The following is a 17,017-nucleotide window of genomic DNA, read 5'->3' as shown; positions in this document are numbered from 1 at the left end:
CTCTTCTAGTTGAATTAAGTACACTTCCATATAAGTGCCTTTTAAAATAAGAAATTGATTAATTTATAATTGTGTGTTTTCTTTTTTTTTCTTCTCTAAAAGACTTCTAGATCCATTTATACACAACTCATTAATAAAAGTATTTTCCCCTGGCTGCCAGTCCTCCAAACTCAATTCATTAACTGAGAGTCATTGGGTCCAGCCCTAGCATAGTTATTACCAAATAAACATTTTGAGAGCTAAATCAGGGCTCACTGACACCTAATCAACTCCTCTCTCTTGTTCACTATTATTATGTTCACATTATGTTTCTCATGTTCACAAACATAAGAAATACAAAGAAGTTTTGCGATAAGCCTACTGTGCCTTGCTTGGAGACAAGAGATGAGACAAATGTGGGAGCATTAGAAAGGCAGACAAAGGAAGCTAGCCAGAGAGCACCTAAATGTAGAAAGCAACTGCTGTCCTAGCATACCTCTGACGGGGTACCTCCAAAAATCCACAGATCCACCAGTGCTCTGGGAAAGACACCTGCAAGGCTCTGTGCGTCCATCTTTAGATGGGTGTTAAAAAAAAATAAGAATAAAATCCCCTCAAACAGGAACAAGTGCAGAATAGGTCTGCTAAGACTAGAAGGGCAGAACTGGAAACTGGAGGACAGTCTACGATGAGGTGGGGATTTCAGTGCAAGGGGAGGCTCTTCCAGTCACATTCCGGCATGGGTTAGGGCATTGGCTAGCACATGTCTCAACCTATACATCCTTATTTTCCTAACAGATTTATTTACTTCAAGTTTTACAATTTATGTCCACCTCCCTGGCAGCCTTCATCTGCTGCTCCATTCTCATCCTTTTTAGACTACCACTCTTTTTAGTCTACATCCGAGCCAAGGTTTTTTGTCACGTTTCCTCTTCTCTTCCCTTTCACAGTCCCAGCCCTAAGCTTTCAGACGCTGCTGTAGCCACGGGCGTCAGGGCAGATGGGACCGCCAGCCTCCGCGTGGTGACGTGCAAGGCAGTGCTGGTGGCTGCTGCCTCCCAGCTGGGACTGACGATCTGTTCCAATGGAGAGTCAGAACAGATTAGCTTAAACCACAGACAATTTAATCTAACCTGTCTGATTTCAAACTGGAACAAAGACACATCTGGCCATCCCTGGTCTCAGCTGGGACATGGCAAGCCACAGCACCGTTCTCAACAAGGAAGGAACCTGCCTGCGTGAGCAATCTCTGCCAGAGTTAAACTTATCTGTGTGTGCCTCATTTACCTTTGGAATAGGTGGAACGTTTTGCAAGCAGAGCAGCAGCAGAGAACAGCCTGACACACTTTCTGTAACACTCTCCCAGGAAGCTGTAAGAGTGAGAAGTAACCTGTCTTCACACTCTGAGCCCAGGAGAAGAGAGAAAAAAATGCCCAAAGCTCAATTATCAATTTTCATAACAGACGACTTACCAAGAGGTTGCCACAATGCTCTAAATGAGCATCTGTGCTTCTGGGTATATTTGTGAGGGATTTGAGAAACAGAGTAAGTAGAAAGGCAACAACGGTTACTAGTGACAAAAATTCTTAGATGTTCACAGAATCACAGAATGGTCTGGGTTGGAAGGGACGTTTAAGATCATCTAATTTCAACACCCCTGCTACAGGCAAGGACACCTCCCTCTAGGCCAGGTTGCTCAAAGCCCCATCCAGCCTGGCCTTGAATGCTTCCAGGGTAGGAGCATCCACAGCCTCGCTGGGCAACCTGTTCCAGTGTCTCACCACCCTCATAGTAAAGATTTTCTGCCTAATTGTCTTGTTTTCCTCCCCTTCAAGAGCTGGGCGTATCAGCAGCATAAAGGTTTTGGTCAGCTTGGGCTGGGAAGTGGCCAACATGATGGCAGGTAAAATATCTCCATTGGCTGGCCCAAGACATCAGTCCCTGAAATTAACTTGAACCACTGAACATGCCAATAGACTGAGATACTGTACTACACATTATAATCATCAAAATAGCCTTAGCATGGGATAACAATTCCACTGGATTACAATATGCAAAAGGTGTTGCATAAAACAGATTAATGTGCTTGGAAGAAAAGTAACATGCAAACAGGCATAGAAGAAACATCCCACAGGGATAGGAACTCAAAAAGTATTGACTGCTGCCTAAATGATGTGAAGGAATACATAATTGAGATGTTACTTTCATTAAGTATACCTCATCTTCCCCATAAGACAAACAGGATCACAACCAACAAAACTATAAAGGATTCATTCTTTTTCTCTTTGAAATGATGTATCTCAGCCTCCAGATTTCACTTCCTAAGAAGGTATCAACATCATCAGTTTGCAAAGAGTAAAAAATTCTAGAAGACAATGTTCGTAACAGAATGGAGACAGTCATTGCTAGAAGGACCCTACACCCAAACCAGTACAAAATCCTGGTTTTCCCTGGTGCAGAATTTAAGCAGCACCTTTGCCCACAGCAGAGTACCATAACTTGATGTGGTCTTAATTAAACTTGTTTCACAGAGGTAACTGGAAATGCTATTCAGAACAAAACAACAACACAAAAACAAACAAAAAAACCAACCCAAGCATGAAGTCTTTTTCACAGGATACAATAGCACACTGACTATTTCAAGAAACCTAGCAGCTGCAACACACACTCTGCATTAGAGTCCTTATTTGTTTGCCACTTAAAAGTTGACTTGTTTCTATGTGGGAAGCCCTTCCTGCATCGCAGGTGCTGTGTCTGGGTGCTGCACTGCCACTGGAGCCCTCAGCTGGCTGACAACGAGGTGACAGCATCCCCTCCTGCTACAGATATGACCTCACAGGATCTCATTTGAGAGCCAACATGCAGAAACAGCCACTCGCCATAAAAGACAAATGCTCTTAAGATTAAGAGGTAAGTATCCTTTCAGACACAAGGTTTCATGGGAGTGCACCATTCCAAAGGGTTCAGCTTAGCATTAAATATGTGATATTTCATATAAAACTTTCCAAAGGTTGTATTTCTTGCTTCATAAACTTGTGGAATGAACCTGGATGTTAACCTTAGTGCATGGCAGTCTTCTGATGAAACATGCTATCATGGATACATTATATGGTTATGTACCATTAGATAATCATTTAAACAGAGTAAGACATGGAAATTATGGAATTGGGGCTGATAAGTTCTAAAGATCTGCTGATGCTCCTGTTTGGAAGAGACCAACAACATTTAAAACTTTTCCTCAGCTGGGAAGTAATTCTTTGCCTCTCGTTCACAGCCAAGAAAGCCCTTCTTGTTAAATATTACAAAAAGCGAGCTGTGAGTGTAACACTGCTGTTATCGTTGAATCTGATCTTTAAATAGTCGAAACTGTACTGAGATGATAGGTGCTCTGTAGATATCAAAGATTAAACAGATGAACGGTCTTCAGGTTTTCTGGCAGCATGAGATGTAATGGAGATACAAGTAAAACACCCTGTAAATTTTCTTGGTCTGTTTCTAACGGATTGCCAGTTCTGCTCAACCTTCTATGCTTTGGGGACCGAGAGGCCACCTATTTTCCCTTGAACTTCCAGGATTCTTCTAGCCACTGTGCAGTAATTGAGAAATGGCAAGTCTGCTTAGCAGGATGACAGGGCTACTAAATTGACTTACCGGAGGAATGCCACGCAACCTGCTGCTGAGCAGCATAATACACTCTTTCCTTGTGAACACTGCTTATACCTTAATAGCTTAAGTCCACGTGAGCTGGGATTTACACTCTTTGAGGTGACAACCTAAACTTCTCAATTGTGCCACCATGAGTAATTGGCTTAATGTTTCCCTTTTTAACAAGCACGAGACACGTCACTATCCAGCACAAAGCAAATGCTCCCAGGCTTCTTTGTGCATCACCATATTAGCAGTGAAGCAGGTCAAGGCTCACTGTGCTGCAGCGCTTGGGAAAGCAAGAGCTACAGAGGTCCTTGAACTGTGTCTCATACAGATGTACAGGGAAGTACTGTTCGGGTTGCCTGGGTGAAGAGCAAAGAGCAGGGGTAAGATCTCTGCTATCACAGCAGCCTTCCCATGGACAGACCAAACGAAGCCAAAACAGTCAATGGCCATGAAACACGAAAAGGAAAGAGCTGTCCTCTCCTGACCAGAGGCACAAAGAGAGTACTACCAATCTCAGGAGCAGTAGGCTATGAGGAGGCTTAATTCATTTACAGAATCAGAATGAGCACATCCAAAGGGATTCAATTTCCCTTCCATAATTGCCTCAATTCTATAATGCATTGCTAAAAATTCTTCTTGGCAAAAAGACACAAAAGCATGAGTCAAAGCCCAATGATCCTACTGATCCTTCTGTAACTAACCAAACATAAACAAGGATTAAACATAGCTAACTTCTGTTTACCATTGCAATAACAAAATTAGTTTTAGAAGAGTGTTCACAAGAAGGACATATTGTTTCAGGCCTTGGGAGATCTAGCTCTCTGCAGAAATCATTTGTAACAGTCAAATGTTTATCATGTACAGATTTTAAACAGAGTAACTCTAGGAACTAGAATACAGCTGGCAGATGGTGAAAGAAATTAAACTCATGACATGGTTCAGTAATCAGCAAATTACAGTGATGTGGAGGTGCTTCCCACCCCGGGACATTACAGGGCTCCACGGAGACGCACCAAAACTTCCTTTATTCCTGACAGCACGAATCTGACCACTGAAACTTAGCCTCCCAGGGTACCTGGATGCTGAAAGCCGGTGTGCAGGCAACCCCTTCCCTAGCTCTTCCACCTGTCCTCTGTATCTGGATCTGCCCTATGGGCAAACAGCTCCATGCCATATCATTAGGAATCTGGGAAAGGGGCATTGGGGATTTGCACAGATCTATGCTGGAAATGGTAAGAGGAGACGAGTTTCATTTTCATTTAACCTACTTAAAAACAAAAGGGAAATGAAACTCTGAATATATTCAGTGCCACTTGGATACAACTGTACGCTCTGGGTTACAGTAGAGGAAAAAAAAAAATCTAAGTGCACTGAAGAATCAATTGCGATGAAATAGTTTCCAAATTCTGGGAATAAATCTTGTAACCCAGCGTTCAAGCTGGAAAGCTCTGGGAGAAGGGACTGACCAAACTCTGTATTTGAGCTTTCTTCCTTTCCCAAATAATCCATGTTTCCCTGCCCACCCCTCGAGGACTTGTTATGCATTGCTCTTCCCTATCTTCCTGCCGAAATCCACAGACAGAAGGCATCCTTCAGCCTACAGGTGACTGGAGACAAGCACCGTTATCGCCACCCCTCCCAGCACGGCCTCGGTGCTGAGTGCAGAGCTCGGTGGAAGGGCACTGGGCCGGCCCTGCCGCAGGCTGCCTGCCACCACGTCCTTCCACGCTGGCATCCTTCCTACTCACATTTCATATAATCTCCCTATTTAAAACGCTTGGTAATTCTCGACATTACAACTGAATGATATATTTATTAATTTGTTAGAGCCACTAACTGTCCCCGAGGCTTTTCTTGGGAATGTGTGTCAGCATATTGATTCTACCCTCCCCTCCTTGCGCTGCTTTCCTCCTCTGCCAGCCAGGCAGGAACGTACTTCTCTGCTGCTTCAGGTCATAATTGGAAAAAAGATAGAAATGTTCAATATGACTCATACATAATTCAGCTTATCAGCTACCCGGGAGAAATGAGAAGAGAAGGTATATGCATGTCTGTTTCTTCTACTATCAACTGAAGAAATAATTTCCAGTAACACCAAGTAGATACGTAGTTTGTACACAACAGGATTTGCGGTTAGGACGAAAAAATGAGAGAGATGGCAGTGAGAATGAAAGGGCAGTAGGGAACTGAACTGTTAGAAGAGATTCGCATCTGAAGATTCCCTCTTCCTTGAGAAGACTGGACTTGGGCTTCTCTCTTAATATTCAGAATGGAATATGTTGGTAATTAGAAAGGATTATCTGCCTCTGATCTGTAAAACATCGTGGAAATCTAAATAAAATAAAGCTCCAGATTAGTTAGCTACAAAGACATCTAATAAGAGCCTGCTAAACCCTGACGGTGACTTCAGGATTTAATGTTAAGGCCTGCATTCTAAAGAGCAAATTGTGCAGAAGCATTAAAACTTATTGTTATAAAGGATTTTTAATGTAAAAATCAATATGTACTCTGTATTTAGCAGCATGTAACCGTAAGGACGTTTTTGATAGAGCTTTGTCATGCATCAGGGACCGCCGCATTAGTCAAATTCTTGAAAGGAAGTTCAGAATATCTGCATCATTCAAAATGCCACCTGAGAGCAATTACAGAAATTATTTTAACCCCAGAAGCACAGGGAAAATCCAATCCTAGCTGACAGCCTTGAGGGTATCAATCGTTCCACATGAAATGTGTCACTTCCAAATGGCTCTGCAAAATTCAGGTTAGGAAAGCAGTGGCAGACCAGAGAGGCGGGGTACCTCACGTTTGTATTTTACAGATCATTGAGGCTGTTTGAACACAGCCACAAACAGGGCACCGTCTTGCAATATCTGCTCTGAAAACCCATAAGCAGAAGAATGTGGATCATCAAAAAATTTCACGCTCTCAGCATGCAGGAGCAGCATAGTCCAAGGCAGACAACAGAGTAGGATGAGACAACATAGTTGAAAAAAATAAACTTGCCCCACAGAATCTCAGAAAAGAAAGCAAGATATAAAATGTGTTTTCTCAATGCAGGTACATCGTAACAGAGCTCATCTGCTTCATCAGGTCAAGCCAAAACATGCACCTCTTCCTCCTCTGTAAGCAAGCTCACAAATCCACATGCATGAGCACACTCAAACCTCTTTACAGCAATACTTCTTAATTTTACCCATTATGAGAGCACCTGGAAGGGGTCGATACTCTTCAGCTAGAGAGGAAAACGCAGCCCCAAGCCTGCGGATGGTTTTTGACCTCGTGGTATCATGTTAAACCAAGCATTAGCCCCAATTTAAGGCAGTTTCCAAACAGAAAAGCAGGCTCTGTGCTTGACTGGTTCTGGCTTTTGCTTCCATAGCTCTTAAACAGCGCAGGCATGTCTTTTCCTGTTCCTAGTGTTTCATAGCATTCCCTATTTATGCGGTGGTCTGCAAGTTTTACCTCATCAGGAACTCAGCAGGAGCTCCACGGAGCTGAGAAATACTGTTATGCTCCTTTATGCAATGCATGTCTCTGTGGGCCTTTGAACATTTAACACAGAGCAAATAAATTATTAGCGCGTGTGTGCATGTGCATACAGATCTAAGATACATAAAGGCAAAAGCAACCAAAGAAAACAGGAATGTGCATGGAACAGTTAGTTATTGAAGTACCTACTATCACAATAATCCAGTTGTAAGAATCATTTAAATGCAGATCTGCAAGGAAAATGCTGAAAGAGCTCTGCTGAGCTTTATGTACTTGCATACATGGCTGCAAAGGCAAGGAGTAACGAAAGGGACCCGCTTTTTGTACCCAACAATTTTCATGTCTATAGCACCTGTTATCCATCTCTTAATACCACCACTGAAGAGCAAGCTGATCCTTTAAGATGCCCCACCTCCAGAAACAAGATACACAATCACATCAAGTATTGAATGATTTCTATGACTCCCATCATCAGAGTGTCTGAGCACATTACAGCTGTTTGATGTATTCTTTGTCACAGAGCAGAGAGGAAAATATGATTACCTCTATGCTATAAATGGGAAAAGAGAACAAGGGACAACAGTAATGTATCTGGTAAGTTAGTGGCAGAGCAAGGAAACAGCATCGCTCTGCACGGCTGGCACACTCACAATGGGTCAACCACTCCTGTGCTCTCATGGCCAGACTGAACAGAAAAACTTCACGTGATTTTGATGATTCAAAATCGTACAAATACTTCCCAGTTTTTTTTCCCTCCCCTCAAGTTTCTCCATCTATCCATATACACCAAGCAATTTGCTTAAGCCTTTTCTCGCTTGTCTTAGTGAACGCAAATAAAAAATCCATTCAGCCAAATGTCCTGGATTTGTAACATCCCAACACACTCACAAAATCTTATATGTAAACAGATACTACAACACATTGATGTGCTGAAAAAATCCACATCGCCTTAAAAGCAGACAATAATTCTGACAATCTACTATAAAAAAAATCATCAAGTGATCACAAGCCCCTTGTCTCTTACACACAGCTCTTCCACAAAACATTCCATTTAGAAGAAATAGAACACGGCAAGCAGAAAAAAACTCACTCATATCAGACAAGGATTGAAATATGTTCTTCAACAGGAGAAAGAGAATAACAACTTGTGACGACAGTGAAAAGTAAGCCCAGCTAAATTCCGCGTCAAACTCAAAATCTGAAGAGTAACCTAAAAACCCATTCCAAAAGAACAGTGCTGATTTAATCCAGAAGGTGCAGCAACATAGATTAAGTTTCTGATTGTCAGATGCAATTCTCAGATTCCCCAAAGATGGGTATTATATCAAAGCAGACAGATGAGAAAAGTATACAAACGTCTCTTTAGCTGGGCCTCCAAGCCAGGAATGACACACCTCAATCAGACAATTCGGCTAATACACTTTAAGGAAAGTTCAGAATCTGCCATCCTTTCTGCTCATGATTGTCTGAAAAACAGCAGCTTCCATCACTAAAAGAAATCACGGCAAATGGAACAGGAAGAATGCAGCTTGTCCAAACCAAGCTAAAATATCACCATGTCATTTAAGTGCACTACAAAACACAGCTACCAAAGCCAGAGTGGTCTAAGGACACAAAAACCACTTCCCACTTACCTTCTAACACTGTTAATTTGGCACTTGTGTTTATCTCCCCAACGCTGTTTGTGGCTGTGCACTCGTAGATAGCTTCGTCCCGATGAACGCGCAGCGGCTGTATCCGCAGAACGGATCCCGACCCATCATCGAATTCGATGACCTTTAACAACGAAAAGCAAGCAGTTCTGAAGTGATATCTACTTCAAGGAAAACAAAGTCGGAATAATGCAGGCGTTAAAAACAAATCTACAAAGTATCATGCAACTAGTCCGTTGTTCTCTGTCCAGAAATGCAAAAATTTCAGTCAAGAACATATCAGCTCTCTGAGAACCCTAGAACAAATGAAGATCCAATGAGGTTCTTTATGAATCAAGCGTGAAGAACCATCAACCTGGTAATAAAGAAGTGGATCTGATGATTTAAAACATCTGAGCCATATTTGCACTAATGGTTTTACTAATCACACTGATCGCAATTTAGTGCCAGCTCTCACCTTCATGGAAGAGCAGAATGATGTGCTCCTGTGGGATCACCAGGAACACAGTTACAGAACTACAGCGACAGCTTGAGCACCTACAGTGCGTGCTAACTTCAGTACAAAGCGAGGGGCTGTAATGTCCTTCAGCATCAGGTACTTTGCAACTCTGCCGTGATCATCAACGATATAATTACAGCTTCTTCCCCAGCATAATAAATAAAGTCCTTAATAAATCATTGCCTTTCCATCCTGCTAAGGAAGCTGTAACATACATTACTCCAAGAGAAGAAAGAGGAACCTGTTAGCTTACAGCTGGATCACTATAAGCTATGCCTTAATGGCAAGTCAGTGAAGGAGCAGCCTCGGGCCACTGTTAATGCCAAGCTCATCCCTCTCCTATTACTGAGCACTGTAAAACTTGAAAATATAACTGAACCGCAGATGGTGACAACATGAGGGAAATGCACAAGACCGCTGCTGTCACTGGGGAATTCAGGGCCAGGCGGAGAGACTAAGCACTGGAAATCTGCAGTTCCTCACACTGGAAGGAATAACCATTCTGCTTGAAGTATAGAAACAGATGACATAAAAACTCTACTCTGGGGTCAAGCAGCAGCAGACAGGGCAGAGAAAGGTGATCATCACTGTGGTACATTTTAAGAAATTACTTTTATTTTTTTAATTGGATTTCAAATTAAATATGGAACTGTGACAGAACACTAAATGTGCTACTATAATTCTTCTATGGTATTTTAAAGCAACGTGGTCAGATGCAGAGACTCATTCAGTTCAGTGATAAGGATTAGAACGCTGTGAGGTGAAAGAGCAGGAAAGCCCTTTTTCCCTTAGTGCCCTCTGAATAAATGCTGTGTGTGAGAGGAAGAGAGCTACAGCCACAAAAAACCTGGCAGACACTGAGATCAGAAGTGCTGCTCAGTTTGCTAACTGCAGATACTTCTTTTGTGTAATAGCTCAGCATACCTCCATCAGATTTGATGGTTTTTTTTCATTTTAACTGAATTCCCATTTTCTTCTAAAGAAAGACTTAGTAATGAGGTATAATTAATGGTTGTCTAGCAAAATATCCAGACATCACTCACTATCTCCAGCACAACAAAAATGCCTCTACTCTGTATCGAAACTGATGCGAACAAAGGCAAGAAATTGCTCACATAAATGCATGTAACAGTACATATCCCTCTGGTAAGCCACAAATTCAGTACAAAGTTTATATTTACTTACAAACCTGAACGTTTAAACGGTTACTACACAATAAAACTTAAACCTTTATTGGGGAAAAATACTAATGTAAAACAAGATTGAAATTGATTACTTTAATCAATGTTTCCTGCTCACATACAAAATCATGATTAAAATTGGTGACTTGAATCAATCTGCTCTGGGCAACAAAGTCATCCATGCTCCGGTCAGGAAAGCAAAAACATCAAAGGCAGCAGAATGTTGCAGGGTCACACTTCCAAGGGCAGTTTTAGAGAGAAGAACCCAACTCCAAAAAAAAGCAAAGTGAAGAAAAAGGTGGAGAAAGTCAGTGGAAACATACTTGCTATTTAAAATATGAACCTAATTGGACATCTATATGAAGATGAGTAAGAGCCTGGAGGGCAAGATATATGAGAAGCGGCTGAGGTCCCTGGGTTTGCTCAGCCCAGAGCAGAGGAGCCGAGGGGAGGCCTCATGGTGTGGAGCTCCTCATGGGGAGCGGACAGCAGCACTGAGCTCTGCTCTCTGGGGACATAACAGGGCCCGAGGGAACAGCATGGAGCTGTGTCAGGGGTGGGGCAGCTGGGGGTTAGGGAAAGGGTCTGTCCCAGAGGGCGGTGGGCATGGAACAGGCTGCCCACAGCAGTGGGCACGGAACCAAGCCTGATGGAGTTCAAGGAGCATTTGGACACTGTTCTCAGATGTAAGGTTTGAATTCTGGGTGGTCCTGTGTGGAGGCGGGAGCTGGACCTGATGATCCCTGGGAGTCCTTTCCAACTCAGGGTATTTTATGATTCTAGGGAAGTCAAATTACCCTTTGAGAGAGCTTCATAATTGCTTTTCCAAGTGTATTTGTTGAGGGTGGTGGCAGCAGCTCTCACTGAGAAAGCCTTCTGTTGGGATTTTGACATCCCGCTTTTAAATTTCACCAGGTGTAGCAGGCCAAGGAGGTACCATGTCAATGTTCACAATGAAAACAGAAAATCACTGCTAGACGCAACTTTTATCTGCCATCCCATTCAGCGTAAGAATTCATCTGAAAAAAGGTCTCCCACGTGTGTGCAACCAGCATCACACTTACAAATGACAGTACTGGCTCTACAGATAGCACTGCTGCAGGGAAGGAAGCTAACTTTACAGTACTAGATTTGGTAAAAATCTGAGCTGCAGTGATACTGAGTACCAAAAACTTGCAAGCATAAAGAAAATTGGAAAAAAAATCCTTATTTTTTACTTTCCTAATTACCTCAAATCGCTGAGAACTGACTTTCTTCCCCTTCTTCATCCATGTGATACGAGGCTTGGGCTCTCCTGTTGCCTGACACACAAAAGAGGCCACTCCTCCAGAAATCCCAATCTGATCTTCAGGAGCTTTCATAAATGTTGGTTTGCCTGGAAAAACAACCAGATCACCCCATGAGGACACAGCATCAGACAAGGAGGGAAACAAGTCATATACATCTAAATTAAAAGATAATTGGTGCTCCCACTACAAATCCAGGTTGAACAGCCTCGGTCACACAAAGTCAGCGCAGCCTGCAACATGACAAGCACAGTTTCTGCTCGAGTACCCTTTTTCCTGAATTGAATGAAGTCCATCTGCTTTGCCAGTAAATGAGGGCAACAGAGGGCTCCCCCCAGTCTCCAAGGCATTCCTTCAGGTTTATGAGAATGAGGAACAATTTTTACCGTTTGTTTTTTTAAATAAATGGATTTTTTGCAAGCTTATAACATGGTCATAGCACTGGAAAATACAGAACAGCTGACACACCAGACCTACAAGACGTATCATATGTTGACATTCTTTTTCCTGAAAGCTGTTAAGACATTCATCAAAATGAACAGGTACGGTTTTATGTGCACAACTAAGAACCTTTAATTTCGTTTGAGGTGTGGACTGGCATAAAAATCCTACAGCTTAAGTACCTGGAAACCTGCACGGGCTGGGCTACGCTTGGTAAAACTAATCACTAAAAATGAAAGTCAGCAAAGAAACCAAAGTGACATTCAGGCCTGAAAGACTCAGCAAAAATGAAAAAAAAATCACGTAACATTTTAATAATCAATAAAAAGTTTCATGAAAATACAGTTGCATCCTCTGGATCAATCAAATTAGGTGTCCAGGTTGAAATTTTGCAACATCCCAAGGCAGTTTTGAAATGCTGCTTTGACCAAGGAAGAAGTCTGTGATGGTCTCTTATCCCTACAAAGCATTACAACACTTAACCCCACGCAGGGCGTTCACAGAGTGCAGCCACGATGTCACCCAGGCACAGGTCACCATGAGGCCATATATGAAATACAGCATATAATTCTGATTAACCACTTCAGAGATGAACCTGGCCTAGAAATAGCACAGGGAAGAAAGGAGTAAGCGGCTGCAGCCAACAAGAAGAGGAAAGATGCCTTCAGCCCTGAGAGCATAGAACCATCCCCAGTGGAGCTGGCTGCAGCTCCTCACCTTTCTGTTCTTGACACGACCATGATGGTGGCCTTCAGGGAGATGGGGACATCTGTAAACCCAAAACCCAGGGGGTTTTAACATTAAGATTTAGATGAACCAAATGCTGAGTTTTCAAGATCCAGATGGATTCAGCGACCCCAAGAGAAAACACTGCTTAAAGGTATTTTCCTTATGTGAAAAGAGATTAAAATGCTGACCTTGACCACAGATAGAGGTGTACTGAATGGTACCCATCCATGGTGAAGAGAGCCTTTAGGACTGAGCAAAGAAAAACCCCAGAAAAAAAAGCCTTTTAAGATATAATGGTCACCATCTGCAGTCTTTCGCACATTGTCCTGACATTAACAGCAAGCAATTATTAAGTGTGCTTGCTTAACTGAGGCCGATTTCCCACATTTACTCATCTATAATCATGTCTATTTCTACTTAGTTTATATTTACATATATCTGTGTTTATTCACCTCTCATCTATCCCAGTGAAATGTTAATTTACTGTTCAGGCAGCTGGTGATTGCAGTGTGATTGACTGCTTTGCGATGCAGTGTGCTGAGCTGATGTCTTGTACTGCATTTCTGCACTTGATTTGTTCTTTTGATTTTCTGTTATTTACTTTGTGATCTTAGTAAAATAGTCTAAATTTTTCAAATTACAAATACAGCAGAATCCAAAACTTCTGCCCTTGAAGAATACAATGCAATTACATCTCTCACTGTACACCAACTCCCCAGTTCATACACTGAGGACTTACTTAACTTTTGTACATTTTTAAAAAATCAATACTATTAAAAACCAGAACAAAAGGAAACGGAATGTTCACAGGCAGTAAAACCTTAAAAACCCGCTGTCTTGTTCAGCTTGAATTTACATTGTTGTAATGAATCTTTTTCCTCTGCACATTTAATTGAGCAACACTCATTTCTGGGAACCATCTAAATCCACCGAGGCCGGTCACAGAAGTATACCTGTACATAAACCACATTCTCACGCCGTCTGGGAAAGGGAATTTCTACAAAGCAGTTTTAAATGTTTGCATGCCCTGAAGTTTTAAACGAAAGCACTAATTAAGCAAACCTAAAATTCCAAGTTCTGGCCCCTGGACAACAGCTGGGCACAGGCATAGATATTCTTATACCTATTGGTAACTTCAACAGCAACTCCCAACATTTATCTCCATGACAGCTAACAAAAAGACGACAGATCTTCCATGAGATTCCTAAAGTCTGTGGCCACCATGACCTCCAGAGCTGCCCTCCAGCCACAACTCCAAGCGTGCTGCCAGGGACACGTCACCACAGCCACGTCCCAAGGGAGCAGTACCCACTAAGGACAGGGACACATGGTGGTGCAAACAGCCTTTTTTTAACCTGTTTTTAAAGTCTGCACTCTTGGGCTAGCCCTGGAAACACAAAAATACAAGGATATACTGAAAATACAATATTTAATCAGTAACTGAGTCATTCTCTTGTTCTCCTCTTAAATTCACCGTGACCAAAGTCTCCACAGATGATTATGTGTGTGCCAAGTCTGAAGTTCAACGCTGTTCAAACAAACTACAACAAAATATAAGGTTCTGAAGTGTCTTTTGTAGCAAAATCCTGACTTCTGCTTAATGATACCAAAATATATGTATTTTTTTCTTCAAACTTTCAACAAAAAGATTGACTGTATACCTAAGACCAATGGAGAGGGAACCTCCTGAGTGAGTCCAGGGTGACAGCAGGGAGAGGCAGCTGCGTGCCCATCACACCCACTTCTGCTTACTCCATCATCACATGGAGTAACAGCTCCAGACTTGTGTATTTGTCATGTGGCAACTCCAAACAGCTCAGCCTCTCTCCCTGGCCTCTCTGCTCCAGCACAGATCCCTGGAGCATTCTCCATCCTCACCCTCTAAATGAATTCTCGCTCCTCACTTCATAACCAAGTTCCCACTACACCAGGAGAGGAAATTACTGCTATCATCATTTCTGTTTACTCATAAGCTTCAAGCAGGAGCAAAGGGAAAACTTTCACCTTTGTGGCTAAAGCTTTCCCTGTTTGGTCTTTGCTCAAAACTACATTATTCTATAGAGCTTATGAGAAGAACAGTTCTGAGGTGGAACACCGTGAAAAACAGAGCATTTTCTTACAGGAGCCAGAATCTAACTTGGCTGGAGGCTGAAAGATAACTCGCTCAGACATGCCCCTCCACTGAGAAACCTTTCTTTAAAAAAAAAAAAAAAAAAAAAAATTTCAAAGAAAGGGACTTTCCTTCCACAGCTAATTCAGCTGAAAAAGTCACTCGCTGAGCAGCAAGGAGAGATTTCCGGATAATCCTATAAGCAAATCATAAGGAGTGTCTCACGGCATGGAAGCGATGCTAGCAGAGGTTATGCACACATGAGCCTGCTTCAGCACACCAGGAGAAAACAGCAGGCTCACGCAGAGCCCGGCAAAGCTCTCACGGGAAACATTCCCTTGAGTCACGTTCAAAGAGGGCTGCAAGAACGTGGCTGCTGAGAGGCAGAGCGAGAAGTTCCAGCATATACGAGGCACACATCGGGCAGCCAGGCCGCTGGCCGCTGTCCCCAGCAAAGTACGGGGGGCTGGGGGGGACCTGCAGCCTGCAAGCACAGAGTGTGGCCTACTGCCCAGCTCCTGGCACAGCCTTCCTGTGGGGCACCCGGGAGCAAGAGACAGCCAACCATGAAGATGCACCTCTCTCACACCTACTGTATATATATAAAAAAACACCGTTGTTCTCTGCTATTCCAGACAATTTGCTTGTTGCGAACAGTTGTTATAAATCAGAAACCCATCTTAGCAGCTATCTTAAAATTTGCCCTAGCAAGAGCAGTAACATTTCAATTCTTTTTCCTTCTTCTTTTTTTTTTTTTTTTTAAAAATCAAACCAGTTCAGAGTCACTTCAACATCACACTTTTCCATGGGGGCACAGCTCCTCACTGAATCAGAGCAGCTTCCCAAGGAGAAAAGGCAGATACCCTCAAGGCCAAAGCACAGAGGTGCAGCTCCCTGCCTCTAACCTGGCAGGTGTCTGTCCCGTGAGCCACAGGCTTCTTGTAATTCTATGTGACCTGCATCACCTGAATGAAACACCAGCCAAAGCCTTGAAAAATGCTGCTGGGTTGTATATATTTAGCAGACTCTTCTATTTTGCCACGCATTAAGCACACACCAGTCCCATAACAGAGATTTCCTTGTAATTTTATAACAGCCAAACCATTTCAAGTGGCTGAAATGTAAGATATGCCAACATAAATATGCTATTTACACAAAAATATTAACATGTTTATTTCAAAGACACATCATCAGATAGTTTCTTAAAATAAAGGGGGAAATGAAGTTGAAGCCTGATGCTTTTTCAGTATTTAGCACCAACATCAAACGCACCTCATCCAAAAATTTTAATTCAAACTGGCAATCACAGAGCTCCTCCTGTTCTTGTGCATGCTGTTTTTCCACAAAGTCACACACAGGTTTGAGAAAAATGAATTATTAAACGCATCTCTGCAATTAAGTGCTCTATGTGCACTCACCTGCTGCGAGAGATTTAAAAGAAAAATCGCTCTGTCCTCCAGCTGCAAGTGCCCACTGCTCTTGGTGGAACAGGGCAGCCGAAAACAAGAGCAGCTTTGTAGGAGAGGGGAGCCTGCATTTTCATGCGAAAGCTTTTGTGACTTGGGCTCGATTAAGATTGAAAGTAGCCTCTTTCGTGCAGGAAAAAAGGCTGTCATAGGAGATAGATCAGCACATACAATAGACATATGCGAGCGACCTTATTTAGGTGCCTGGGCCAAATGAATTAAAAGAAGTTACTGACAGGAGCAGGAAAAAGTAACAGGAATCGTTCTTTTTTCCTGGAAGTTGTGAAATTCAAGTTGAAATCCCTGCCCTTAACCTTCCCTGTCACAGCTGTGCCCCAGCCTCCACCGTAAAACACACCTGCTGCTCTCACACGGCTGCCGTCAGGATGGGTATGCTAACAACAGTGATGTGGCTACACTTGCACAACACTGGGAAGGAACCAACGATGACAAGGACTTTCCCGTGCTCATAACTAACTTCTAAGAGGAAACAAAGTGGTCTAGAAGACAGAGGTGGCACATTCTTATACA

At 42.6% G+C, this 17,017-nt stretch overlaps 1 protein-coding gene across 6 annotated transcripts in view; it reads right to left on the bottom strand.

The window, feature by feature from the left end:
- The window catches only part of PTPRF (protein tyrosine phosphatase, receptor type F), a 261,161-nt gene that overhangs the window by 161,537 nt on the left and 82,607 nt on the right, over nt 1-17,017 (bottom strand). For all 6 annotated transcript variants that reach the window (XM_021405410.1, XM_021405412.1, XM_021405414.1 and 3 more), the window contains exons 3-4: nt 11,684-11,829; nt 8,757-8,898 (exon numbers count right to left, since the gene is read on the bottom strand). In XM_021405410.1, coding sequence (XP_021261085.1) covers nt 8,757-8,898; nt 11,684-11,829 — 288 coding nt within the window. The remainder of the gene's footprint in view (nt 1-8,756; nt 8,899-11,683; nt 11,830-17,017) is intronic.

Source organism: Numida meleagris, chromosome 7, assembly GCF_002078875.1.
Source record: "Numida meleagris isolate 19003 breed g44 Domestic line chromosome 7, NumMel1.0, whole genome shotgun sequence".
Classification (NCBI taxonomy): Eukaryota; Metazoa; Chordata; class Aves; order Galliformes; family Numididae; genus Numida; species Numida meleagris.
Note: the sequence above shows the minus strand (reverse complement) of the source record. Positions and strands in the feature narration are given on the sequence as shown.